The sequence below is a fragment of the Neophocaena asiaeorientalis genome, unplaced genomic scaffold, assembly GCF_003031525.2.
Source record: "Neophocaena asiaeorientalis asiaeorientalis breed wild unplaced genomic scaffold, Neophocaena_asiaeorientalis_V1.1 scaffold256, whole genome shotgun sequence".
Taxonomy (NCBI): domain Eukaryota; kingdom Metazoa; phylum Chordata; class Mammalia; order Artiodactyla; family Phocoenidae; genus Neophocaena; species Neophocaena asiaeorientalis.
Window position 1 is genome coordinate 5,053,460 of NW_020185324.1, and position 26,639 is coordinate 5,080,098.

The 26,639-nt window shown below is 43.8% G+C and overlaps 2 protein-coding genes across 5 annotated transcripts in view; one reads left to right on the top strand and one right to left on the bottom strand.

Annotated features, from left to right (window-relative positions):
• Positions 1 to 19,259, top strand: part of SLC1A1 (solute carrier family 1 member 1) — a 63,393-nt gene extending 44,134 nt beyond the window's left edge. Inside the window, exons 5-12 of the mRNA XM_024734313.1 lie at positions 928 to 970; positions 2,402 to 2,500; positions 5,144 to 5,328; positions 6,450 to 6,557; positions 8,407 to 8,529; positions 8,918 to 9,112; positions 14,780 to 14,914; positions 17,028 to 19,259. Coding sequence (XP_024590081.1) covers positions 928 to 970; positions 2,402 to 2,500; positions 5,144 to 5,328; positions 6,450 to 6,557; positions 8,407 to 8,529; positions 8,918 to 9,112; positions 14,780 to 14,914; positions 17,028 to 17,274 — 1,135 coding nt within the window. The 3' untranslated portion in view covers positions 17,275 to 19,259. The remainder of the gene's footprint in view (positions 1 to 927; positions 971 to 2,401; positions 2,501 to 5,143; positions 5,329 to 6,449; positions 6,558 to 8,406; positions 8,530 to 8,917; positions 9,113 to 14,779; positions 14,915 to 17,027) is intronic.
• A 4,685-nt stretch (positions 19,260 to 23,944) lies between these two features.
• The window catches only part of SPATA6L (spermatogenesis associated 6 like), a 59,934-nt gene continuing 57,239 nt past the window's right edge, over positions 23,945 to 26,639 (bottom strand). For all 4 annotated transcript variants that reach the window (XM_024734296.1, XM_024734297.1, XM_024734295.1 and 1 more), the window contains one exon: positions 23,945 to 25,843. The gene's annotated coding sequence lies outside the window, so the exon portion shown is untranslated. The remainder of the gene's footprint in view (positions 25,844 to 26,639) is intronic.

The window sequence follows — 26,639 nt, forward strand, 5'->3', positions numbered from 1 at the left end:
TTTTTTTTTTTTTTTTTTTGCGGTACGCGAGCCTCTCACTGCTGTGGCCTCTCCCATTGCGGGCCACAGGCTCCGGACGCGCAGGCCCAGCGGCCATGGCTCACGGGCCTAGCTGCTTCACGGCATGTGGGATCCTCCCAGACCGGGGCATGAACCCGTGTCCCCTGCATCGGCAGGCAGACTCTCAACTACTGTGCCACCAGGGAAGCCCCCAGCTTAGTTTTTATAGAAACTGCTCCTTCCTTTTCACACTTATAATGCATTGATTTACATAATTTTTAATTCAATAATAACGATTATTTGCAACTGGCGTAAAGAATTTGGGAATAAGTGCAGTGGGCTCTCATTATCAATGAAAACAGAAATGTGGAAAATATTAAAGAAGTCTCTTAACTGTGCATGTCTACCTGCCAGTGTGAATCTCACCAAGGACAGCAGGCATGTCAGCTACTCGGTGAATCAGTTAAGCGTGACAGGTGGTTAGGAGAGCTTTCTATCTATCCCTGGTTGAAGCTCAGCAGGGAAAAATAAGTCTTAATACAAGGAAGTATTATGTAAAGGAGAGGCCAGAAGAGAAACCAGAGTACTAGTTCTATCGCATAATCATTTCCATCAAAGTATTGGGTATGACCAAAAAAACCAAAAAAAAACAAAACAAAACACTTTTGCCTTGGGCTACCCTGGTGGCGCAATGGTTGAGAGTCCGCCTGCCGATGCAGGGGACACGGGTTCGTGCCCCGGTCCAGGAAGATCCCACATGCTGCGCAGCGGCTGGGCCCGTGAGCCATGGCCGCTGAGCCTGCGCATCCGGAGCCTGTGCTCCGCAACAGGAGAGGCCACAACAGTGACAGGCCAGCGTACTGCAAAAACAAAACAAAACAAAACACTTTTGCCTTAATGTAATACTGCTTGTACTGTCTCCAACAGGAATATGTTCCCTGAGAACCTTGTCCAAGCCTGTTTTCAGCAGGTAAGAATAATGACTTTTGCCCTCAAGTTGCTCCCCTCTTCCCCCTTGCCAATTAAGATTTTTTTTCCTGCTATGACCCAAGAAATGGAATTGGCCTGTCAAAAATGACAGGAAATGCACCTGTGAATGGAGGAATATCAGGTGACCTATTTCTTAACCCTAGTATTTCCAGGCACAGTGACATGCCTGTTGTAGCTCCTCTGTTTTCCCTTAGGCTTTTTTTTCTTTCCTCCAAAAGGGCTCAACTGGAGCAAGTCAGGAAGCTGTCAAATAATGAGTGTTTTAAAATGTGGCTTCTAGTACCTATTTTTGGAGAACCACATTATATTTGTGAAGAAACTTAGATTATCTACAGATATAATGCAGTTAGAAAAGTAGCCCTCCACCTCTTCTTTCCTTTCCCTCCCATGTTGGGAAATCAGTATCTGACCCACATGGGTGGTTAGTGTTCCTGGCATTTGGTCTTTTCTTGCACCTTTACATGCCCATTGCTTGCACTCTACAGAGCAATATAACAAAGCCAAGATTTTTTTCCTTTAGGAAGTTTAACAATCTCTTCACTCCATTTCCTTTAAGGCTTTTTCTCTTGTTTATCTATGCACTTTAAGACAGCTGAGTCTATCACAAGCTGCTGAATTCATTTACATAATTACAGGAACAGAGACCTCTGTGTAGACCAACAAAAATGGCAATCAAATTGCTCCCTGCCGACCTCCAAGAGGTACAGAACCACCTCTATTTAGGGAGTGCCTTTGCAATTCAGCCACAGTGGTCATTTGTAAGGTTCCTGGTGTTGGCAGAGCCTCGTAGGAGTGACGTTTATGCCTGGCATGATGATATACTAGCTCTTTCTTAAACATCTCTGCTGAAGTCCAGCAGAATCAAACAGGGCTGAAGAAATTCAACAGAAATCTCACTCACGTAATAGCCCTAAAGGGACTATTGACTTTGGAACAACCGTATAGTTCTTGATGTTTGTTAAAGTCACGGTGACTACATTTATCCAAGTGATGAGGTTTTTTTTTTTTCCAGATTAAAAATAATAAATGAATAAATAAATAAACAGAAACAAAAATGATTCATAGGATTCCTATAGAGTCTGTCTGGTAAAGCAACTACAAATAAAACCCATGCTTTCTTTCACATTATTGCTCCATTAATTGGTCCCTTATTACAGAAGTGAGAGAGCATTTTGACACCATTGAATGGTGAGAGAATGTGGAGATCAGGAGGTTGGATTTCTCAATCCCATTTTTGCTTCCAAAGCCTCATGGGAGGTACCGTCCAAACCTGAAGCCAACAGAGGCCTCGGAGGTGGAACCTTTCAGTGACACTTGTCTGGCCAAAGTAATACTCCTTTAGCCTCAGAAGCTTAAAAAAAAATTCTTTTTTTGTTTGTTTCTTTGACCTTTTTTCCCCTCCAACATGCAGTACAAAACCACACGTGAAGAAGTGAAACGTCCCAATGAGCCAGGGACACACAGGACGGAGGCGTCTGTCACAGCCATCATGACAACTGCTATTTCCAAGGTACCATTTCCATCCTGGTGTTTGCTCCCTTCCCTGGTAGGCAGGGGCCGAGCCATTGAGTGAGCAGGAGATGGAAATAAGTAGATCCTCATTGTTCGCAGATTCCACGTTTGTAAATTCACCTACTCACATTCACAGACACACAAAGAGTGGTGAAAGTTTTAAGTTGCCCAATGCACATGTTCCCCGCTGAGGCTGAACAAGGCTACGGCTCAGCCTTCTTGGTTCAGCTCTTACACGGTAAATAAGTGTCCTTTGTGCGGTGTGTTTATGCCACATTTTTCACATTTTTGTACTCTGTCTTGGTGATGTCGCTGTTTGAGATGTTCCCCAAGCATCATGCCGCAGTGCTGTCTAGTTAGTTTTCCCAAAGGCAGGCAGGCTGATGTGCCATATGAGAAAATACATGTGTTAGATAAGTTTCATTCAGACATGAGTTAAAGTGTGTTGGCTGTGAGTTCAATGTTAACAACTAAATAATATATATTAAATAAGGTGTCTTTGAACTGAAACACAGAGAAAACAAGGTTTTATGTTGATTATTTGGCAAAAATGTTGTGACTGTTGATTCCCAGAAACCTAATTCTATATTTCCCCTAGGAACATTGATTCAATATTCACTAATTCAGTGTTCGCAGCCACTTTATAGAGTGTAACTTCTGAGAATAATGAGAAGCAACTGAACCACGCAGAGAAAAGAATGAGCCCTCTCACTTCTGTATCTCTGCCACCCAGAGTTGAGTTGGGCACCTCTGGGAACTATGTTAGATTTGCAAGACTACTTAAACTGCAGGCCTACAGTTCCTTATCTGAAACTCTTTGCCCATATTTGATACTGAGTTCAGAGCTTTTCACTTTAGAAGGTCCAGGTGGTGTATGTACTATATGTTATACAACATCCTTAAGTGGAATTGACAATAACATTCTAGAATCAAGCACATCAGTATTTCTGCAACTAACTTGTGAATGTTCTACCAAGTAAGAAAAATAGGCTATATGTAGCCTCATCTCAGTTCGGGATAGGTTTTGCCACCAAGAGTTTGCCATAAATTTATCAATGAAATCAACAGGCTTTGAGAACTTTGGGGATTTCAGCATTGGAGATTAGATCGTGTGGGCCTAAAGTAGTGTATCTGTAGTCCTGTAGATCACTCCTGAAGGTACTGTGCCTTCACACAGAAAGGAAAGATTTAAGGAAAAAATAAATACTCAGTAGACTTAAGAGTTCAGGTTAAGTAGGCCACAGTTAGCTTCCTCTTTCTTCCTACAGAAAGCCCTCCATGACCTAGCTCCTCCCTGGTTTCCCAGCTTATTTCTTGGTGAGCCCAATCTATTCTATCCACATCCACCTCCTCAATTAGTTTCTATTCCTGCTTTTTGATATGGTTCCATAAAGATTTTCTGAGCACCCTCCATGAGCCAAGCCCTGCTGGGCATTGGGATTACAGTAGAGAAAAGACAGATGTGACATATGCCCTCATGTGAAGAGTGATGAATATTAAATCAGGGAAGAATAGGGTACTCTGGGGCATTCAGCGGGGAGGTTTAAATTAGTTTGGGGTCCATCAAGGATGAGTAGGAATTATTCAAGCAGGGTACAGGGACCTGGTGCGTGATGACTTTTGCCTTTCCTTACATTTTTCTGGACTGTGCTTTCATCTCCTGGCTGCCTACTGCTCAGGCCTAGCTTTCCCTAACCTCACAGCCCTCATTCATGTCCCCAGTCTCCATATGATGCCTGTAACTCATAGCTTGGCTGTGCAGCTAATTACACACCACCTTGCTAGCATTGGCTCCTGTTTCTCACAGTTAGTCTTGTCTATCCAGCTGCATTTTAAGACTTTATGCTGTAGCCAATGCAGTTAGCACACTAACTGCTCAATAAATATGTTTGATCATGTCAGATCATAAGTAAGAAATAATTGGTACCCCAGTGGCTCGTCCACGTAATTCTTTGTAAACCTGGTTTGCACCACTCAGAATACGTTATCTCCCTGTGAAATCTCTCAGTAAATCTCAGCTGCACAACGCAGATTGAGTTATCTCTCGGTATATCTCATGCTCTTCTTACCCAGCATAAAACAAAGACATGGTTCACAGTAGTATATGTCTGGTTAATTTTTATGTCTCTAAAATCCTATTGGTCATCCAGGATTAGAGGCAGAAAAGAATATTCCTGTGTTCATTATCAGGATAAAACAGATAGTAAAGTGTCCTAAAAATGTCCACACTGGTAAATATTTTGAGCTTCCTGCATTATTAATCTGTATCTTTTTTATGCAGACTCCAAATGTAACTAGTAGTTAAAATAACCCTGAAAAGTGCCTTGATTCTAAAGTTCTTATTAAAAATTTAAAACACCCCAGAATAAGAAATCTTCAAAAGAAATATTCAAATATGGATTTGTTGAAAGAAAGGAAAAAAGACACACTTTAAACTTCAGTGGCAGAGGGTGGGGGGCAGTAAAATTTGACCCACGCGTAGGTGTTTGTGTTTTTAATTATGTTTCCCAAAGTTGTTGATCCAGAGTTCTTGCTAGAGCCACTGGTTTGTTTGGCTATCATATCTTTCTGTTTCAGGGTCTATGCATTCTAACAAGACTGTACTCATGCATCAATGTATTTTCTTGGTTTTGATCCACAGAACAGAACAAAGGAATACAAAGTCATAGGCATGTATTCAGACGGCATAAATGTCCTGGGCTTGATTGTCTTTTGCCTCGTCTTTGGAATTGTCATTGGAAAAATGGGAGAAAGGGGACAGATTCTGGTGGATTTCTTCAATGCTCTGAGTGACGCAACCATGAAAATCGTTCAAATCATTATGTGGTGAGCACACGCCGGTTAATGCCATCTTGCTTCCCCTGACCCTTCAAAACTAGCATGAAGAGATTTATGTTTCTCAGTTGACCTCACCTTAGAAGAGGGTATCCAGACACTGGAGTATTAAACAATTCCATGTATTACTTAGGACTTAGGTCACTAACAAAAGTCTAGATATCAGCCATTGTCTTTTCTACCAAAGTCCTGGATCATCTTGCAACCAAGCAACATTTATGTAAGAAATAACTCTTAAAGGAGTGATTTGAAAGAGTTTCCTGCACATCAGAACACAAGGTGCTTTCCTTCCCAGGCCCCAGGCAGAAGGGATTTTCAGAATATTTACAGTTGGTACGACATGGGCCCTAACGCATCCAAATAAAAGCTGCCGTTGGTGAGCATAGCAGTGGCACCACCTGAGTATCTGCCCTGTCCCTAGAGATGCCAGAAAGTCCACCTTTCCTAGGAGACCTCTGCCCCGCTTATCTCATGGCAAGTTGGTTCAAAGTATAGACATTGGCAGTGACATTTCAGTCACTTAATCCTGCTGAACCTCAGCTTCATCATATGTAAAAAAGGATAATAACGTCTGCCGCTAGAGCTGGGAGAAGTACATTAAGTGAAATGGTGCATGTAAAATTCTTAACCCAACACAAAGCACGTAATGACAGCTCCACAAACAGAGCTATTACGACGACTTGCACGACTAGTTCTACTGCTCTGTTGCTGATACCACTACCTGGGAAACAAGACAACCATGTCCAGAAAGAGCCTAGTGGCCATATTTGGACAGTCAAGCTAAGGAGAGATCTGCAGATGTGACAGTAGGCAGGGTGTTTGTGTACCAGAAGCAAGGCATGGGGTATGTACCAATTTAACCACACCTTCTAACCAAGTGTACCCCTTACAGTAGCTTAGGTGGATAGAAGTTAAGGTGCACAGGGGTGCTGAAACCTGGTGCCAGTGTGGTCCAGCAGGGCTGAGAGTGAGACCTTAGCTTCATTGTGGACTCCCAGCTGAGGGCACATGCCAAGCCCAGGTGCATGCCCTGGCTTGTTTCTTCCCCATCTTTCCCACCCTGAAAAAATACTTGATGACAGAAGTGAGTCTTTCTTATGTTTACTTTCTAGCTACATGCCGGTTGGTATTTTGTTCCTGATTGCCGGGAAGATCATAGAAGTCGAAGACTGGGAAATATTCCGCAAGCTGGGCCTTTACATGGCCACCGTCCTGAGTGGGTATGTCAGACTCGAGGGAAGAAACAGAAACATCATTTGAGCCAATGGATTTCTGCTGAGAGCCTGCAATTCAGTTGGTTAAAATTGGCTTCTCTCCCACGTGCAGGGAAAGATGGGGTTCAGAGATAAGAGAGCAGCAGGGAGGAGGGCTGCCCTTTAACGGCTGAACTGGAGGTGGATCGCACTGTGCTAATTTCCAGATCTTGGCAGAACAGCCTGGACCATGCTTTGTCACTGCCTTTATTAGTTGTCTTAAAATCATTTCTTAAAAGAAAAACCCACTGGTGGCCTCTCTTGGTCTGCTCCTGGCCTTAACTTCTTCAAGGATGTAAACCAACCAAACCAATAAGAACAGGCCCCACGTACCCCGAGTCTGAAAGAAATTAAGCAGGGCCTAAATTAAGTCAGACTGGAGCAAGTAGGAGTGGGATGGCTGGTTGGTTCCACTCCTGTTGGTGGGGCTGGTAGGCACAGTCACAGCCTGCATCATTGGAGAGGGTGCTAGGAGAATCTTTAGATTGGTAAGAACTGTGCAAAGCAGGAGGGCAGTAGGAGACAGGTTGTGTGCATATTTATTGTAGCCCACTTATTGGTTCTTGAGGGGAGATGTGGTGGGATAGGTTATGAGTGGTGTGCCCAGATATCTAGCTAGGGGCAGGATACGTCACATGTGCTAAGAAATATGGACCAAGGGAATGACTAAACATCATCAATTGACTCCCATAGGTCCTTGCCCCCAAACACCCAACTGGAGCAATCAGCTCACCTATTGGAACTCAGATGCACTGGGGACTTTCCACGGTACAGCATTTAGTTCTTAATCTGTGTGTACCAAAAGCATAGCCCTGCTGGTCAATGGAGAAGAAAGCCAGAATCAAATCCCAGGGCCCCAGAAGTAATGGAGGTGGGACCATCCACCTTACTGGAGGCCAGGGGCTGTGTCCAGGTCATGGTGTGGCTGAGGTTTATTATGCTGAGCTATTTCATAATGGGGTTCTGCTGGTTTCTGCTCTATTGACCTATCTAGGTTTCTAACAGAAAACTAAGTCAGTTTCTCATAGTTCTAAGCCACAGGCTTTCTGTCTATAAGATCCTCTTTCCTGACCTCCAGGATCTGTTTTTTTCCATGACCATTTCTTATTATTTCCGCTTCACATAACTGATCTGTAAACTCTAAGTTCCCACTTACATGGCATCTATTAAATCAGTCTCATTTCTTAAGCCCCCTGGCAAGGAATAGTTTGGAAGATAGGAATGACAAAGAAAAGAGGGTCAGTCCTGAAGTATGACTGTGGAAAAGCAGGGATTACTTCCTCCTTATTGCACCCTGATTCTCCTCTTAGGTGGTGGGTGCCATCCAGCCAGTGGCGTGGCCCAGGCTGAGCGCTGTGATAAGGGCTATAATACTACTGGCCACAGAGTCACCAAGGAGGGAAAGGTCAGCTTGACCTGGGAAGGTGAAGGAAGGCTTCCCAGAGGAGGGGCAAGTTTTGCTGAGTCTTAGAGGAGGAATAAGAATTCAACAGCAGAAGGAAGTGAAAGCACGTTAACACGTATAGCAGGAAGCGCAGGTACAGGGCTCAGCAACATGACACAACTTGTTCTGTGAGCCCCTAAACATGGGCTCAGCTACTGGCTTAGCCATTAACTTGGACAAGATATTTGATTTGCTGAGTCTCTTCTTCCTCATATGTGCACTGGAGACATATATTCCTGTCCTCTTTTTCATATTCTCATTGAGTCATTATGAAAGTTGAATGATATATCATGAGTAAAACTGCCGTTTGAAAAAAAGAAGTAGTATGAAGAGATGATATCATCTATGAACCTGTTTCTCTCCTGTTTACAGGCTTGCAATCCACTCCATTGTAATTCTCCCACTGATATATTTTCTAATTGTACGAAAGAACCCTTTCCGATTCGCCATGGGAATGGCCCAGGCTCTTCTGACAGCTGTCATGATCTCCTCCAGGTAAATAGAAGAGGGGTGTCTGGAAGAAGTCTGTGAACCAAGCCTTAGCAACTCTCACCTCACCTGATGAAGCACTGGCTGCAGCTGGTGGGTTTTGTAGCTGCCTTTAATTTGAGAAATGACGTCCATAGTCTCCACCCATGTCCTTAAACATATTCCCTCACCTACTGGATATTTCCTGCCCTCTTGGCAGAGCCTGCAGCCCGGAAGGGGTTATAGTGTAGCTGGGGGCAGTGGCAAGCACAGCGCCTTCTGATTCCTGGACCTGCCAAAAGTGCCATCATGCTTTGAGATCTCGGTTTAGTTTTTGGAACAGAGGTATCTCTTCAGGCAGGGATCGAGGACCAGCATTCCTAGACCATCAGTTCCTTTCTCTGTTATCACACAGCTCAGCAACACTGCCAGTCACTTTCCGCTGTGCTGAAGAGAAGAACCGGGTGGACAAGAGGATCACTAGATTTGTGTTGCCCGTTGGTGCTACAATCAACATGGATGGGACCGCACTCTATGAAGCAGTGGCAGCTGTGTTTATTGCACAGTTGAATGACTTGGACTTGAGCATTGGGCAGATTGTCACTATCAGGTGGGGCATGAGGTCACACTCCTTTTCATCTCTCTTACTGGAATTGCCTCAAGTGAAAATCATCTGTGAAGGGAGATCAAGGATGGTCCAGTGATAGGTTGATTTTCTTGGTCTACAAAGTCCCTTCCCGAGATTAAGCACAACTATATTACAAGTAGTGGGATCGTGGTACATAAAACTGCTTCAGGTCTGGATAGCCAAAGGCATCCCTGTGTTCTCAGTCCAGTGCACCCACTAGGTGCTAGGCACAGAGTAGGTACCAAGGACTCAAGGTGGAATAAGGACCAGTCCCTGCTTTCAAGGGGTTCCTGGTAGAACGGTAAGGTACGAAGATATCTAAATAAGTGCTGAGTGGTACGGTAAAGGCTATAATAGAGGTCTGAGTTGAGGGGGCACAAAGGGAACTGAAGAAGAAAGGGTTGGCTCTACCTGGGAAGGCGAGGAAAGGCTTCCTGGAAGAAGGGAACGTTTAGCTAAGTCTTAGAAGAGGAATAAGAATTTAGTAGTAGAAGGAAGGAAGCTAAAAGCATTTTGGAAAAAGGAATAGCATTAACAGGGGTCTTGATGTAACTATGGCCTAGTTACAGAGTACAGATTATTTGGTATGGTTGACATAAAGAGTACAATGTGAAGGCAGGGATCATATCCTGAAGGGCTTTGTGTGAGGAGCTTATGGAAGGGTCTTAGACAGTCTTTCATATTATGGACAGATTTGCATTTTAGAGAGGTAACTGGTAATATGGTGGATGGCCCCAGTGGGGGCAGGAACCATAAGCTAGAAGACCAGTTAGAAGACTATTGCAAGTAAGGTATGAAAAGGCCTACATTAAGGTACTGACACGGGGGATGGAGAAGAGCTAATGAATTCAAGAGGCATTTACTGGATTCAGAGTGAGGGACAGAGGAAGGCTAAGATTACCCCCAGGATTGGTGGATGGTTCTGGATTGATGGATGGTGCTTACCAGAACAGGGACTAGTATAAGAGAAGCAAGTATAGGTGGGAACGTAAAGAGATTACACTTTTTGACACATTGAATTTGAAATGCCTTTAAGACGTGCAGGTGGAAATATGCGGTGAGAAATGTGGTCACAACTGCAGATACAGAAGTCAGAGTCATCAGCTTGATGGTGCTCATCAAGCATGTGGGTCGTGAGTCAGTTATGTATGTTTAACCATGATTGGCTGTGACCTTGACCAAGTTACTCGAATTCTCTAAGCTTCTGTTTCTCACCTGTAAAATGAGGATAATAATAGTACCTACATTTTATGCAAGGAGTGATAATTAAGTCAGATGATGCATATAAAATGCTTAGAACAGTGCCTGTATCCTGAGCACTCAGTAAATGTTGGGAATGGATGACATTACGTAGGGAGAGTTTGTAGAGAAGAGAGAAAGACGAAGGACTGAGCCCTAGAAAAGCCTAATATTAGAGGCAGGCAGAAAGGGGAAAACCCAACAGGAGAATGAGGAGGAATAGAAAGGTGGTAAAGAGAGCCATGAAACCATGGTGTCATGGAAACCCAGAGAAGAGAGATTTTCAAGGATGAAATGGTCAACAGAGTAAAATCTTGCAGAGAATTGTAGTCAAATGAAGACTGAAATTGTCTGCTCAAGTAGATGGTGAAAATGTCATTAGCGAATTTTTTTTAAATTAATTTATTTATTTATGGCTGCGTTGGGTCTTCGTTGCTGCACGCAGGCTTTCTCTAGTTGCGGCGAGTGGAGGCTACTCTTCGTTGTGGTGCACGGGCTTCTCATTACAGTGGCTTCTCTTGTTGCAGAGCACAGGCTCTAGGTGTGTGGGCTTCAGTAGTTGTGGCGCGCGGGCTCAGTAGTTGTGGTGCACAGGCTTAGCTGCTTTGCAGCATGTGGGATCTTCCCGGACCAGGGATTGAACCCGTGTCCCCTGCATTGGCAGGCGGATTCTTAACCACTGCGCCACCAGGGAAGTCCTCATTAGTGAGCTTTGCCAGAGATGTTTCTCTGGAATAGCACTGTTCAATATCGTAGCCATTAGCCACACACACAAATTGGACAAAGCAGACAGCGAAGGTTCTGTCACTGTAGAAATAGGTGCCATCATAGTGGAAAACTCTACTGGACAGTGCTGCTTTGAAGTAGTGGGTTGGGATTAGAGTTAATCCTGAGACTTCAGTTTAGAGTAGAAGTTTAAGACTAAACCAGGTCCCTAGGCCTACACACAGTTGAATCCGAACCTTTCAGAGCTAATTCACTCTTGCATCCTCAGCACTTGACACAGGCATAAATCCCAGGCATAAAGTAAGTTCTTGCAGCATTCTAATGCAGTAAATTTTTAAATCTTCCCAACCCTAAATCATAAAGTATGTACTGCAGTTTGCTTGAAATTAACTGAAGACAAGTACAAACTAGACCATTTGGCACATCAGCCAGGAAGCTATACCAGTGCCTCCTGATCTGTAAAATGTATCAGTGGCTAAGGAAGCTAGACCCCAAGGAGCATGGGTAAAATTCTGTAATTTGAGTAGCAGTGAGTATGTTAAAAGTGAAACCCTGAATCATGCCTGAGAAAGTTCCACAACCACTGTGGTTCCAGCAGTTGTTACTTTTACTTCTCCAAGTGCCTTTTCCCACCTCCCTCACCACAGCCTGTGGAACCCAGTCTGTGCTTAACTTATTTCCAAGGAGTGGTTGTATGAGGTGCCAGTTCTTTTGGGTATTTGCCATTTGGGGGATGAATTCCCTTCCTCTGCCTCAGTCATAAGTTTCCTAGATCTTTCTAACCCTTTTTTTTTTTTTAAACCTCACTGCTAGAGAAATAAACTTTGGGCCTAGAGACTAAATAATCAATTCACATGAAAAACCTCTCTCCCTGCTCTGGTGTATTCTTTTTTTTTTTTTTTTAATTTATTTATTTTATTTATTTATTTTGGCTGTGTTGGGTCTTCGTGGCCATACGCGGGCTTTCTCTGGTTGCGGCGAGCGGGGGCTACTCTTCGTTGTGCTGCACAGGCTTCTCATTGCGGTGGCTTCTCTTGTTTCAGAGCACGGGCTCCAGAATGCGGGCTCAGTAGTTGTGGCACACAGGCTTAGTTGCTTCGTGGCATGTGGGATCTTCCTGGACCAGGGCTCAAACCCGTGTCCCCCGCATTGGCAGGTGGATTCTTTAACCACTGTGCCACCAAGGAAGCCCCTCTGGTGTATTCTTAAATCATACTTGCTGATAACTACTGGCCCAGAGCAAATAACAACAACTGTGAGGCCCAGAGTAATCATTGACTTAAAAAATCCTCTGGCTCTACCTGGGAGAGAATCAAATAATAAGTGTTTTTGTTTTTTTTTCAATTTTACAGGTTACAGTTGTGGCTCATGTGGTTGATGGTTACAGAGATTTTTGGATCCATAGTTTATCTCTTTCTATGGTCCTTTTGGACTGGACATCAAAGAAACCATCCACCTAAAACATTCCCTTTCGTGGTTTTATCAAAATATTCACTTATCAAAGGTTACAACTGATTGAAAATGGGATAAAGTTTCTTATAACAAAAGATAATTATGGGATTTGGGGCCTAGAAAGAGCTTAGAGGGAAAAAGTAGCAGCAGTGGTAATAGTAGATGTTTTTATGATAATTTTAATAGTAATACTAGCAGCAGTAGTAGTTGTAACAGCTGCTGACGTAGCAAAATGGCATCAGTTTTAAGCATCTACTACATCCAGGTGCTATACTTGATGCCTTACATATAATACCTCATCTAATCTTAACAGCAGCCCTGCAAAGTAGACATATTCTCCCCATCTTACAGGCAAGAAATTGAGACTCAGAGAAGTAACTTGCCTAAGGACACACCGTTAGTAAAACGGCAGAGCTGGATCTGTCTGCCTCTAAAACCTGTGCTCACTCTAGCTCACGACTCAGTCCCCAACCTGTATGGAGAGCTGAGTTTTAAATGGCCTGACCTAAAACTAGATCTCAGTGCTAGGAAAGAACTTTCTACCAATGATTATTGTGTTTTCTTCTGTGAAACCCTCTTCAGTCAAAGTGGGGTATGTTCAAGAAGAAGAAGTAGGTTTTTTATATTTTTACCCCCATCTGAAGATTTATAGTTCCAAGTTTCAGACCTAAGCCAGGCAAATGGCTGAAGTTTAATCAGCAAGGTCAAGGCTCAAGGGCAGAGTTTTCTTTGACTAAATGGATTTTGAGTTTCAAGCCCAGCCTCAATCCATAGGGACATGGTTAACCGTGATGTGTTGGGTCTTCCAAGAGGGATCAGTGGGTATGGACACAAATCACTTCTGACAAAGAAAACCCACTGATGCATTCACTTTAAATGTTTTCGACCACCACTGACATAAACTTAGGTTTTCCAAAGACTACTTAAGTCAGAACAGATCTAAAGGATTATGCAAGCCTGAAACTTTTAGAGGAATTGGGACAGCCCCAGAAATCTCTAATTTACTGTAAGTTGGTGGTCACAGCCACTGAAGGAAACCACACTTGTCAAAGAACTCTGGCCTGTGTTTGACCGTGCCCTCAGAGACCACCTGTGACACATCACTAGGCAGATGAATGAACAGTAGAATCAGCTTGGTGAGAACTCTGAGGCTTTTTTAGCCCACAGAGTATGGAATTGTAGATAGAATCAGGGATTCTTCTAGTTTAAATTGACAGTGTCTCCATCTTCAGCTTTAAATCCAATGGCATCCTTGGCCCAAGGATGAGAAGGTGTATCCAGAAAATATAGGGGTCCCCTCAAGCTCATTCAAATCCAGGGACATTTCAGGGCAGGGCAAACTCTTGTTTTCTCCAAAATGACCAGATTTAAATCAGGAAGATGTTGCTGATGAAAAACTGCACATTCCAAAGAGAAAGATCCCTAGTGCCACATTTGATCTGTGCAAGAGGGATCTTTTTAAATACAAGGTAACGAAGTTCATTTGGCTGCCTCTCCTGGATTCCAGATCTTTCTTCCTTTTGCACAAAGTGCATCCACTGGTAAAAAGGAGCAGTCGGGAATAAACACTTGTACCTTGGACAGGAGTCACAGCTATTTCTCAACTCAGTGCCCTAAAGGGCAGCTCCCAGAGAGGTCAAGAGACTTGTGATGTAAAAGAAAGTACACTGAAACCTGTTTGGCCAGTGCCTCATTCCTTTGCCTTCACCTGGAATACCCTTGCCCATCCACCCCCATCCCCACCCCTTCACCATCCTTCAAGGCAGTGTAAATTCCTGGCACACATTAGATGCTCAATAAATGATTGCCTGGGTGAATAGATGGAGGAAGGGAGGAAGAAAGCACGTGGAGAGGTACTTGGCACTTGTTTAGGGTGGATGGCTACATGGATGGGTGGATAAAGCCCTCCATTAACACCTCGGTTGGTAAACTCTTGCCTTCCTGTTGAGTGTCTCTCTAGCTCATTTTTTGTGTGCCACTCACGCAGTTCCTCTCCACTTCCTCATGTTAGAATGACTTGCTATATCTCCCCCCTGGAAAAAGACCATGCTCTTCTCAGTCTTCCACAGCTGTCTAATGAGGCAGAGCTTGTGCCCAGCAGAGAACAGATTCTGACTGGCCAGTCTAGGGACAGAGCAGTAACAGCCAACAGGACTAACCGTTTTGGACCAGGGCCCTTGAAGGGAGAAATGGGTGTCTGACTCCTTTTGTGTTGGTGTGTTTTGCCTACAGTGTCACGGCCACAGCCGCCAGCATCGGAGCTGCCGGTGTGCCCCAGGCCGGCCTGGTGACCATGGTGATCGTGCTGAGTGCCGTGGGGCTGCCCGCTGAGGATGTCACCCTCATCATCGCTGTCGACTGGCTCCTGTGAGTTGGGATAAACGCACTGCCTCTGGCGGATGGGAAGGCAGGCTTCCCAGCCATGGATAATCTGCAGTCTGTCATCATTCTCCCCTCAGATTGCCTAATGAGCCATCTGTTGCTGCTTTAATTTCCCTCTGCCCAGGCCATCTGATAACATGCTTAAAAACTAACTCCTCATAACTGCAAGCAGTGATTTTATAAAGCTTGTGATCTCCATTAACTCATTATACCTGGTAATGCTCAAGGTTAGGAGCTGGGTGTGGGATGAGATAAACATAAAATAATAAGGTGAAGAAGCTGGGCAAGGCCCCAGACATTCCAAACCCAATAGGCCACCCTAGCCTATCCCAGCATCATAGGTTCAGAACCGCCTGGTTCAACGTCAGCCTACCTTCCCAAGATCGTCAGTACCATCAGGGCAGTAGCACAAGCAAAGGCTTTGGGATGAGACTAATTTGGATTTGAATCCTGGTTCAGTGTCTTACTGGCTCTCTGACCTTGAGCAAGTTCCTTAACCTCTCTGGGGGCCAGCTGCATTACGTATGAGATGGGAAAGATTCTGTCTAGTTCATGGGGTTGGTATAAGGACTGAGTGAGCTACAATGAGAGGAGTGTCCAGAACAGTGTCTGGCTGGCAGTATATGCTCAATTAACAGCAAGTTTAATTGTTATGATTAGAATGAGTTGGACCATTCAGGCCTGAACCAACAATTCATTCTCTCTCTAACAACAGACACACGCATGCACACACCTACCTAAGGAACACAGCAGAACATCTGGGTAAGAACATGCCTTTTGTGACCCCCAAGGTTAAAGTTAGAATGAGCCTGGTTCCTGGCTTTAACCTTGATACCCACTCTGTGCAGTGGTCTTCCAGCATCTGGGTGTGGCTCTGTCCCCTGGCCATCAGAGGAGAGTTTGCTCCATATTGAGCCTTCACTCAGAACCAGCCAGCTTTACTGGGGAGTACAGTGCTATGTAGTTTGCAAGTAGCAGCTGAAATAGTAGAGAGGGAAGCAGAAACATTCCATGTGGCTTTGAAGATACCGTCACATCCCAGAAGGCAGAAGCTTCTGCACTTGGGAAGCTGCTATGGGGCCCCCTCAGCAGCTAGCTGGTTCTTCAAGGCCCAACTGAGGTGGCACCTTTCTTGCCAAGACACCCTACCATTGAGGCAGGTGCTTCAATTTTTCTTTCTAGTGGTGATGGTGGATTTGCACTTCTCTCCTTTCCCTGGTTCTTCCTGAAACACAAGTGACCTTCACTTCCAAGACATCCAGAGAAGTCAAAGGCCTGACCTGATCCACAGACAAGAAGACACTAGCTGGTCCACACCAGGGTCTAGTTCAATATCCATGTTCTAAATAGCAGGAGGGCACCCAGAATGGACATGTGTAAGCACGTGCGTAAGCGTTTTCTGTCCTGCAGGTGTAGCTTTCACAGTATTCATGTACACATTTCCTAGCAACAGTGCTCCAGCATCCAGGATGCCTCCTTCACCTACTTGGCTTCCTGCCACCAGCCTCTCCTCTGGGCTGTCTGGGGGGTACCACTGGCTGAGAGTGCCACAAGGAGTAAGCTATTCCCAGGCTGGCTGGGGTTTCTGACCCTATGCTCAGTGGTGTCCCTGATGGCTTGCTCATGGAGTGACCTTGTGTGGGAAAGAAAGGAGCACACCGGGGACACACACACCACCCACAAAACATCCAAGTTCTCTCATCTTAGCCAAAAGAAGGCTCAGAAATGCCCATAAGAAAGAGGTTGGGTGAAAGACTAATGAATCCTGACCCTCCCTCAGCTCCCCCCCAAATATCTGTGAAGACGGTGTTCACGTTTCTTTGGGAGGAGAGGAGGGAATTTAGGGAGCTCAGTGCTGAATTCAGGAGATTCACTGTGACTGACGGGGACCCAGGGCAGCCTGTATGCTCATTCTGTGCCTTTACAAACCACCTCTGGCCCAGGCCTGTGAAGTGGAGAGCCTCTGGTCAGCCAGCCCTGGGGACAGCACTTTGTGCTTTGCTTAATTTGTAACTGAATTCCTTGGGTCCTTTCCCGTCTCCAACTTGAAGGAAAATGAAATCTGGGCCTTCTGTCTGACTCCCTCTGTCCTCCCCAGGGATCGGTTCAGGACCATGGTGAATGTCCTCGGCGATGCATTCGGGACTGGCATCGTGGAGAAGCTCTCTAAGAAGGAGCTGGAGCAGATGGATGTTTCATCTGAAGTCAACATCGTGAACCCCTTTGCCTTGGAATCCACAACACTCGACAATGAAGACTTGGACACCAAGAAGTCCTATGTCAACGGAGGCTTTGCTGTCGACAAGTCCGACACCATCTCATTCACCCAGACCTCACAGTTCTAGGGCCGTGGCTTTGGAAAACTGGGAGTGGTGAAGGACCTCTCCAGGAGAGTCATCTCTTAGCAAATTCAAACATTAAGTAAGGAAAAGAAAAACACTAACAGCCAACTGTACATTTGATTTGATATACAGACCTCTGGATTATTTTCTATATTTGAATTCACAGCTTTTGCTCTCCGAGTTCTGGGATTTGGGGGTGGGGTAAGATGAGAGAAAATTGATTGAAAGGAAAGCTGTATTACCTGGAATTTTTAAATCCTGTGGGAGACAGAGTTAGGAAGTATTTAAAGTAGTAACTGTTTTAATTAGGTAATATCAATAGATGTGAAAGAGAAACTGCTTTCTCATGCACAGACCAGTGTTTTGGGTTTTTTAAAAAAATATTCTGTCATTACTCAGGCTTTATTGCCATGGATTTCCTTTGACCTCTCACATTTTTATAGATTATAATGCATCTAAACACCCCGCCCCCCCCGCAAGTTAATGTGCCAAATTGTCCATTTTGAACTCATCTCCGGCCAACTTCAAAGAAACTACTCTGAAAGAAAACAGACCAGCACGGTTCTGCAGTAACAGTTTTAAGATGTATGTGAGGTCTGGGGAGAAGAGAGAAGGGTTCTTTTTTTCAATGTACTGTATTGGGACGCTGGTAACTATTAACCCAGTGTTCAGTATAGAGCTAGATATATATATATAAATATGTATATATTTATTATTTTCATATAGTTTGCCAGACAGAGATCACAATAGAACTGTCAACGTGAAATACAGAGCTCTCCTTGTACTTGAATAATAACTACAATTTCAATCCAGATATGCTTTGGGGCTTAATCAGAACCCCTCTCTCATAAGCAAAAGAATGAGAAATCATGTTGTTTGATCGTTTCACGTTTGTGTATCAGCCCCAAAGCAGAGATGTTATTCTGGTGATACTCTGAGGTGGCACGGCCCACTCATTTACAACTTCCAGATTCTACTTCTGGGAGGGAATCCATATCAGCTCTATATAAGACTATAGACAAAGTTGTCACTCATATAAGGCTGGATGTGTTTTTATCCAACTGGATGTGTTTAATACAATAATTATATTATCCAACTATAATTCTTCCAAAGTCAATTATACCTGCTTAAAAAGACAGTACTTTGCCCTTTCCTACCCACCAGGCCCAAACAACAATGGCAAGCTACCAGCTAAGTTGTATTTTAATATGGGTTTGATGGACTGAAGAAGCCACATTGGCCAGAAAAGCACTGTCCCTACCCTAGATTCTTGCAGAGTAAATCCCACAACATGAGACATTGGTATCAGTGGTTCAGGGAAATTCTTCCATTGTATGAAACTTGTGTCCTCCTCCAGGGAAGTTTGTTCTAACTAACTAGTAGTCTAGTAATCTTGGCCCCTGCTCATTAAAATCTGTTGCCTGTCATTCTTCTGCTCATTTGTGAAGACAGCGTATTGAAGTCTGTGCTCGGCTCTCATCTTGTAAATAATGCTTACCATATACTTGTGTTTACACTGAGATCCAAAATAGTCCTGTTTCTGCAGTATTGCGTAGCCAATTTAAGCCTGTGCTTTTATATTTAAGAAACCAGAAACTGTGCCAAAGATCATGGAATAGTAAAACAAAATGCTCAGTATTGACCACCTGCACCTGAAATCTACAAGAGGATGATACCAAATGGTCATGTACACATAAATTATGGACCCATGATTCAATGTGAATTTTAACATGCAAATATTGGGTTGTTGTTTAGGAAGTAAATATAAATACAGTTGAATCAGTAATTTATCTTGGGCTGAATGGTTCTACCCTCTTGGCAGCCTGCTCTGATTTGAGGCACTGGAGTTGACAGAGCCATTCGTGAACTGCAGGTCATCGTTATTTTGGAGTGAGTTTGTAACCAGCCTCTTAACACACTGTGCTGTTAACTCATAAAAGAGAACAATGTTCCATTTCAGTCTCAATAAACATTTCCATCATTCTTTCTTCTCTGCCTTTTCCTTCCCTAATCTGTTCTTTTATCTCACGCACTCCGATGGGTGTGGGAAGGGAGAGACCTGGTCAGTTGATAGTCACACGTGAAACATCTCATTGCCCTAGTAATTCCAGAGACTGCAGGAGGCACAGGTTGTATCTTACACTCCTTAGCATATCTCGTCCCATACCCCCCAGGGCACATTACAATACGGAGCACGTAGTATTACGAAAAACAAACATATCTCATTGTAGTTTTGATTTGCATTTCTCTAATGATTAATGATGTTGAGCATTCTCTCACGTGTTTGTTGGCAATCTGTATATCTTCTTTGGAGAAATGTCTTTTTAGGTCTTCTGCTCATTTTTGGGTTGGGTCGTTTGTTTTTTTCATATTGAGCTGCATGAGCTGCTTGTAAATTTTGGAGATTAATCCTTTGTCAGTTGCTTCATTTGCAAATATTTTCTCCCATTTTGAGGGTTGTCTTTTCGTCTTGTTTATGTTCTCCTTTGCTGTGCAAAAGCTTTTAAGTTTCATTAGGTACCATTTGTTTATTTTTGTTTTTATTTCCATTTCTCTAGGAGGTGGGTCAAAAAGGATCTTGTTTTGATTTATGTCATAGAGTGTTCTGCCTATGTTTTCCTCTAAGAGTTTGATGGTGTCTGGCCTTACATTTAGGTCTTTAATCCATTTTGAGTTTATCTTTGTGTATGGTGTTAGGGAGTGTTCTAATTTCATTCTTTTACATGTAGCTGTCCAGTTTTCCCAGCACCACTTATTGAAGAGGCTGTCTTTTCTCCACTGTATATTTCTGCCTCCTTTATCCAAGATAAGGTGACCATATGTGTGTGGGTTTATCTCTGGGCTTTCTGTCCTGTTCCATGATCTATATTTCTGTTTTTGTGCCAGTACCATACTGTCTTGATTATTGTAGCTTTGTAGTATAGTCTGAAGTCCAGGAGCCTGATTCCTCCAGCTGTTTTTTTTTCTCACACCAGTCAGAATGACCATCATCAAAAAATCTACAAACAATAAAGGCTGGAGAGGGTGTGGAGAAAAGGGAACCCTCTTGCACTGTTCGTGGGAATGTAAATTGATACAGCCACTATGGAGAACAGTATGGAGGTTCCTTAAAAAACTAAAAATAGAACTACCATATGACCCAGCAATCCCACTACTGGGCATATACCCTGAGAAAACCATAATTCAAAAAGAGTCATGTACCAAAATGTTCAATGCAGCTCTATTTACAATAGCCAGGACATGGAAGCAACCTAAGTGTCCATCGACAGATGAATGGATAAAGAAGGTGTGGCACATATATACAATGGAATATTACCCATCCATAAAAAGAAACGAAATTGAGTTATTTGTAGTGAGGTGGATGGACCTAGAATCTGTCATACAAAGTGATGTAAGTCAGAAAGAGAAAAACAAATACCATATGCTAACACATATATACGGAATCTTAAAAAAAAAAAAAACGTCATGAAGAACCTAGGGGCAAGACAGGAATAAAGATGCAGACCTACTGGAGAATGGACTTGAGGAGGATACGGGGAGGGGGAAGGGTAAGCTGGGACAAAGTGAGAGAGTGGCATGGACATATATACACTACCAAATGTAAAATAGCTAGCTAGTGGGAAGCAGCCCCATAGCACCGGGAGATCAGCTCGGTGCTTTTTGACCATCTAGAGGGGTGGGATAGGGAGGGTGGGAGGGAGGAAGCTGCAAGAGGGAAGAGATATGGAGACATATGTATAACTGATTCACTTTGTTATAAAGCAGAAACTAACACACCATTGTAAAGCAGTTCTACTCCAATAAAGATGTTAAAAAAAAAAACAGTGATTGCACGCAAGGCTACAGAACCAGTTCAGTTAATCGTCAGGGCTGGGACCATATGACTCGGTGAACAAAGGATGTCATCATTCGCCATGTTGAACTCCCCTCATGCAAGGACAAACGAGCTTTCACGACAAGGAGTTCTCACCATGAATCCAGCACTTCCAGCAATGACACCTATTACAGTCTTTCCTAGAAGTCGTCCCACTAAAATAGGTGTGATATTTACCTCAGTTCAAGATATCAGTCTAAATAAGTGCCAGTTCCTGGAGGAAAAGGAACAGGGATGTTGATTTTGGGGTGGGGGAAGGGGGGGTGGTTTCCTAAAAATGCTGTTTACAAACATAATATTCCAATGACAGGAAATGAGAGCAGAAAGCATCTCTTGTTGGCCTAAGCAAGAAGTGGTTAACCTCGTCCCAACTCCTGTCAAGAGACCTTAGTTGCCCTGTCACTTTACTGAAGGACGCTGAATTCATTTTTTTCAAACCCTTGAGGTTGAATTATCCAGCGTGCACCAGTCTCAGGGACAATCAAGTGACAACCAAGGGGTGGCAGAAAGTAGCAGAAAGGTCATGAGGTTTGGAGACAGGACAGACCAGGGTTTGGAAACTGGCTCGGACACTCAGCTTTTCTGAGCCTAAGTGTCCTCAGCAAAAAAAAAAGGGGGGGTGGGGGGAGGGGAATGCTTTCCTCAATAATTAAATGAGATGAGCATAATAACAGCTAACACTTACTGAGTGCTTGTTTTGTGCCAGGCACTGATTTGAAGGGCTTTAAATGCATTAACTCATTTGCTTATGACAACAACATTATGAAATAGATGGTACCATTGACTCCATCTCACATAGATGGACACTGAGGCACAAAAAAAGGTTACGTTATTTGCTCAAGTCACTCAGCCAGTAAATGGTAAAACCAGGATTCAAATCCAGGTGCTCTCACTCCAGGGCCCTCAACCTTAACACTGCCTACTAATGCCCTTGGGAAGCACCTGATACAGCACCTGGCAAACTGAGGCAGTAAATACAGGAATAAAAGAGAGAAAAAGGGGGCAAGAAGAGGGAAAAAGACCTTTACTCCATTTCTCTCCTGGGATTCCAGGTCTCCCAGAGTTAGTTGGTAAGGTCTTTAAAAGACTGTAGCTCGGGACTTCCCTGGTGGCACAGTGGTTGAGAGTCCGCCTGCCGATGCAGGGGACGCGGGTTCGTGCCCCGGTCCGGGAAGATCCCACATGCCGCGGAGCGGCTGCGCCCGTAAGCCATGGCCGCTGAGCCGCTGAGCCTGTGCGTCTGGAGCCTGGGCTCCACAGCAGGAGAGGCCACGACGGTGAGAGGCCCGCATACAGCAAAAAAAACCAAAACAAAACAGACTGTAGCTCTCCCAAGTCCCTGGATGTTGCCCTTGTCCTGGCCTCCTCTGTGGAAGGACCTAGAATAAACCACTCCACACCCCCACCCAGGCTGAGCAAGACGTGCAGTGACATACCTTGGCTGAGCCAAAAGCAGCTCCAGCCAGTCAAAAACCAAAGACCCATCACATATGTTTCAGCTCTCCTACCTTACAGCGAACTCCGCCCTGCCAGAGGTCTCCCTTCTTCCTCTTCTCTTCATTTGAAAATCCTAATCCTGGTACCTGAGCCGCCTAGCAGGCCCCAGTTCCCCACACCGTCTCTGGGCAGGCATGGTGGCCCTCAGTGCTGCCATCTCAGAGCTCCTGGAATTGAGATGACACACAAACCCTGCCACAGAATATGCTGTATTCCTTCTGCCCACAGCGTCTTGGAGAGGCAAAGCTGTGGTCACCACAGAGAGCAAATAAATGAGCCCTGGCAGGTGATTCTCATGGTGAATGATGAGGAGGGTTGATATTATACTATAGGCTACAGGGTACTTTTAAAATAAAGATAAGAGAAAGAAAAGTACATAAATATACATTTATGAATATAAAAATATACTTACGGGGGTGCTGCAGGATCACTCTAAAAATACAGAAGCCCAAGGGGGAAATTTCGGACTGCTGAAGAAGCTCCGACAAGCCAGCCATCCATTTGCACCAGGGTAAAGCGCCTGTCCTAGGCATGACCCTGCTTTTTCCAAATTTCCTAGTTCTGAAGGTGAAACCAAGCACAGGCTCTTTCCTCTGATGATCGAAGTAACTACTGCTTCCCCTAGGCCCCATGTGGAGGGGCCGGGGGAGCAGACCGAGGAGCAGTAAGATTGCAGCTCCGCTCACTGTCAGCAGGGTTCCCACTCCATGGGAAGAGGGGATGGAGTTCTCTCCAAGACCTGCACATCCCCCAGGAGTGCTGGGATGGGCCCCCTATTCAGGGAAGGACAGCAGTCCCGTCAGGCAGTACTAGCAGGTTCACTGGTCACACACGGACTAGAGAGCACGTCCTTTCCTCGGGCTGCCCTCAGAGAGGTCAGAGGGCTCCTTTAATGGAACTAATCAAGAACAGCCATGACTCTTAGTAAGAGCGGCCAGGCATTCAGGGGCTAGGTGAACTTGCATACATAATCCATCAGTCCGACCCAATTATGCATTTAAAACCGACCGACTTCTCTTATGTTAAACATATTATGTACACTCTCATTTTTAAAATCTTATTTATAATTCAGGGTCTATAGGCTTCAGCTAACTTTGGGTCAGTCAGGTGACAATAGGGAAATGGTCTTACTGTATGGTGGCTTTTGCTTGGAGGGCCCAGGCTCCACCAAGGAGATTTTCCCAGGAGCCTCTGTAAACCCAGACCCTGTAAAATACATTTGTAAAATACGGTCCAGGCTTTGATAGATCTGCCGCTATGAAAGTCAAGAAAACAGTAATAAACTGAAGCAAGACAGGTGGGGACATTTATTACATTTAATGACACAGATCTTCCCAAAGTAATCCCCAATAAGTCACAAAATTATTCACATTTTTATATATTCCAAAAGCAAAATCCTGCTGCAATCCTGGCCCCAATGTAAGTCCTCAAAACTGAAATAACTCCTTGAGAAATAAAAAGATAAAATAGGAATAACTTAAACAATAGAGTTAGCAGATCAGAAAGTGAGCAAAAGGCAGATTGATTTGCAAAAGAAAAAAAAAGACTTTAAATGAGAATGGGCATTTAAGATCTTATCCCTAAATTGAATTAAGGAGTTATGCTCAAACCATAAAAAAAGAAAAAAAGGACAATGAGTGTCACAGTGGGTATCTGAACAATAACTGCCACCGTATACCAATTCATTAGAACTGATTTCCTTCAGCTGCTTATATCCTTCCTAAGTGGCCCTTTTCTGAGAACTCTACCATAGTCTTAATGTAATACAGTATTTTTTATTATTGATGACTACTTAGACCTCAAAATAACAAACTGACAACTATAGTTTCAGACACACTGAGAACATACAAGCAGGTGTAATTTAAGCATATCGTCTGTCTTTCAAAGGTGGAATGCTTGTTGTGATATATACCTTTATTAGGCTGAAATTCTGAGAAGGGGATAAATGAATTTTGTTTTATTTTGGCTTTTGGACTTTTTTTCTCCTTTAATTTTAAATTTCGTTTTCTTAATTTACCTAATGAACCAATTCCTGTGGTAATAATGAGATAAGGAAACTTGACTCTCACTGAATCTTGTAAAAACTGAAAGGGTTTTAGGGCATGGTAGAGGAAAATGCTCAGGATATAGCATGAAGGAAAGACAAAGGTTTCCGTTTTCAAGCCCTCTCTTCTCTGGGTCTGTAGACCCATGAAGACAAATGTCCACTTCAATCCACCCCCATCCTCTTCTTGTTCCTCAAACTGGGTAAGCATTTCATAAAGGCACCCTTCTACTAATTTTAAATCTGGTTTTGACAGTCATTTCTGCCAAACTTAGTGTAGTTATTTCAGAAAAATATTTGAAGGTTTTGTTCCTCATATAAATTTATTTAAGAATTGTTGGGAAAAAGGAGGGGTAGGTGACAGAAGGAGTGGTTTAAACAACAAACAAAAGAAATTAGCCTCCTCTTACAAATGTAGCATAGAAATTAAACCTTTAAAGCAAGACCTGAATTCTCCAGAAGTAATGCTCCCTCTTCCTAGGTTTTCAGTTGATATCATGTAAATCAAGCCTAACACTAAAAAGCAAACAAACAACCACAAAAAAACAGATTTACCAAAAATGGAAAGTCAGGGTGACAGTCTTTTTCTAGAGGATATATCAGTTTATTCCTCTAGATAGCAGCTTCCTCGAGCTCATGGAAAATGTAAGAGGAAAGGGAAGGAACAGGAAGGGACAGGAAGGAACGGGAAGGAAAAGGAAGGGAAATAGGTAGAGGTGGGGGAGGCGTGAGGACAAGCGGGAAGGAGGAAAAAATGAGGAAGGAGGGAAAGAAAAGAACTTTTCAAGAACACATCCACTGCCAAAAATGAGGAACACCTGAAAAGGCATCTTGACACCTTCTCATCAGAATTTTAAGAAGCACTTTCCAAATGAAAAAGCACCGGCCACCCAACTATTATTTTCGTTTTCAAGCTCAAAACAAGCATACAAACAAACTAAAACACAAATTTTCCAGCTTGACAAGAAAACTTGAGTTCCAAACAGCAGACACTTTAATCAATGACTCTTACCTGGGTACAAAAGACTGGGTGGGTACAGGTTTGAGTTAATGGGGGTTAGACACTGGTGCTTTGATACACAGAACAAAAACTGTTGTTCAGTTGGCTTGATGAGTGAGCTCTTCATGGTGCTCCTCCAGCTTTCATTCAGTCTCCCCTGTGAAATGTGAAGACACTTCATACACTACACGTGGTACTGAGAAAAAGGCCATCAATAAACACAACCAAGGAGAAGAAGATGGTTTCCCTCTATCCAAATCTTGGCATGTAGCTCTACGTGTAGGAATGAGGCAATGTTAGGTTAGCAAGACAAACACCTGTGTGACCTTGGGCAAGTTACCTGGCCTCTTTGTATACTATCAGGATGATGACAAGCAAAGTATCTACCTCTTAGTGTTACTCTGAGGAGCTAGTACAGTCCTTGGCACATAGTAAATGTGCAGAAACTGCTAGGTGTTATTGAGCTGAACTGTTAAACATGCCCAAATCAATTCTATTCCATGGAACAATTATTTTTGAGAGTGGAGGGGGTCAGTATAGGATTGGGGGGTGTTCTGAGTCCCCCATTCTCAAGACATTTGCAGCCTACTGCAGAGATTCTCGGTGCTAAATGTGCATTAGAATCTCCTGAAGAACATTTATAGAAATACTGATGCCAGGCACCACCCACAGAGATTCCAATTAAGTTGGTCCAGAGTGTGACCTGGGCATCAGTATTTTTCAGCACCCCCAGGTGATTCTAATGCTCATTGAGGATTGCTGACCCAGGAATTTGCCATGTGATTTGGGTGTATGGCCACTGCCTGTGTGGTCTGTCTGTTAGACTCTCACAGGACCAGGAGCCCCTGGGATGAAGGGAGGTGTGTCATTATCCATGTGTCAATCACCACAAACCATCAAATGATAAATCCCTCCGAAGCTGGTGAGCAAATCAGAGAGGGAGGGCCTCGAGG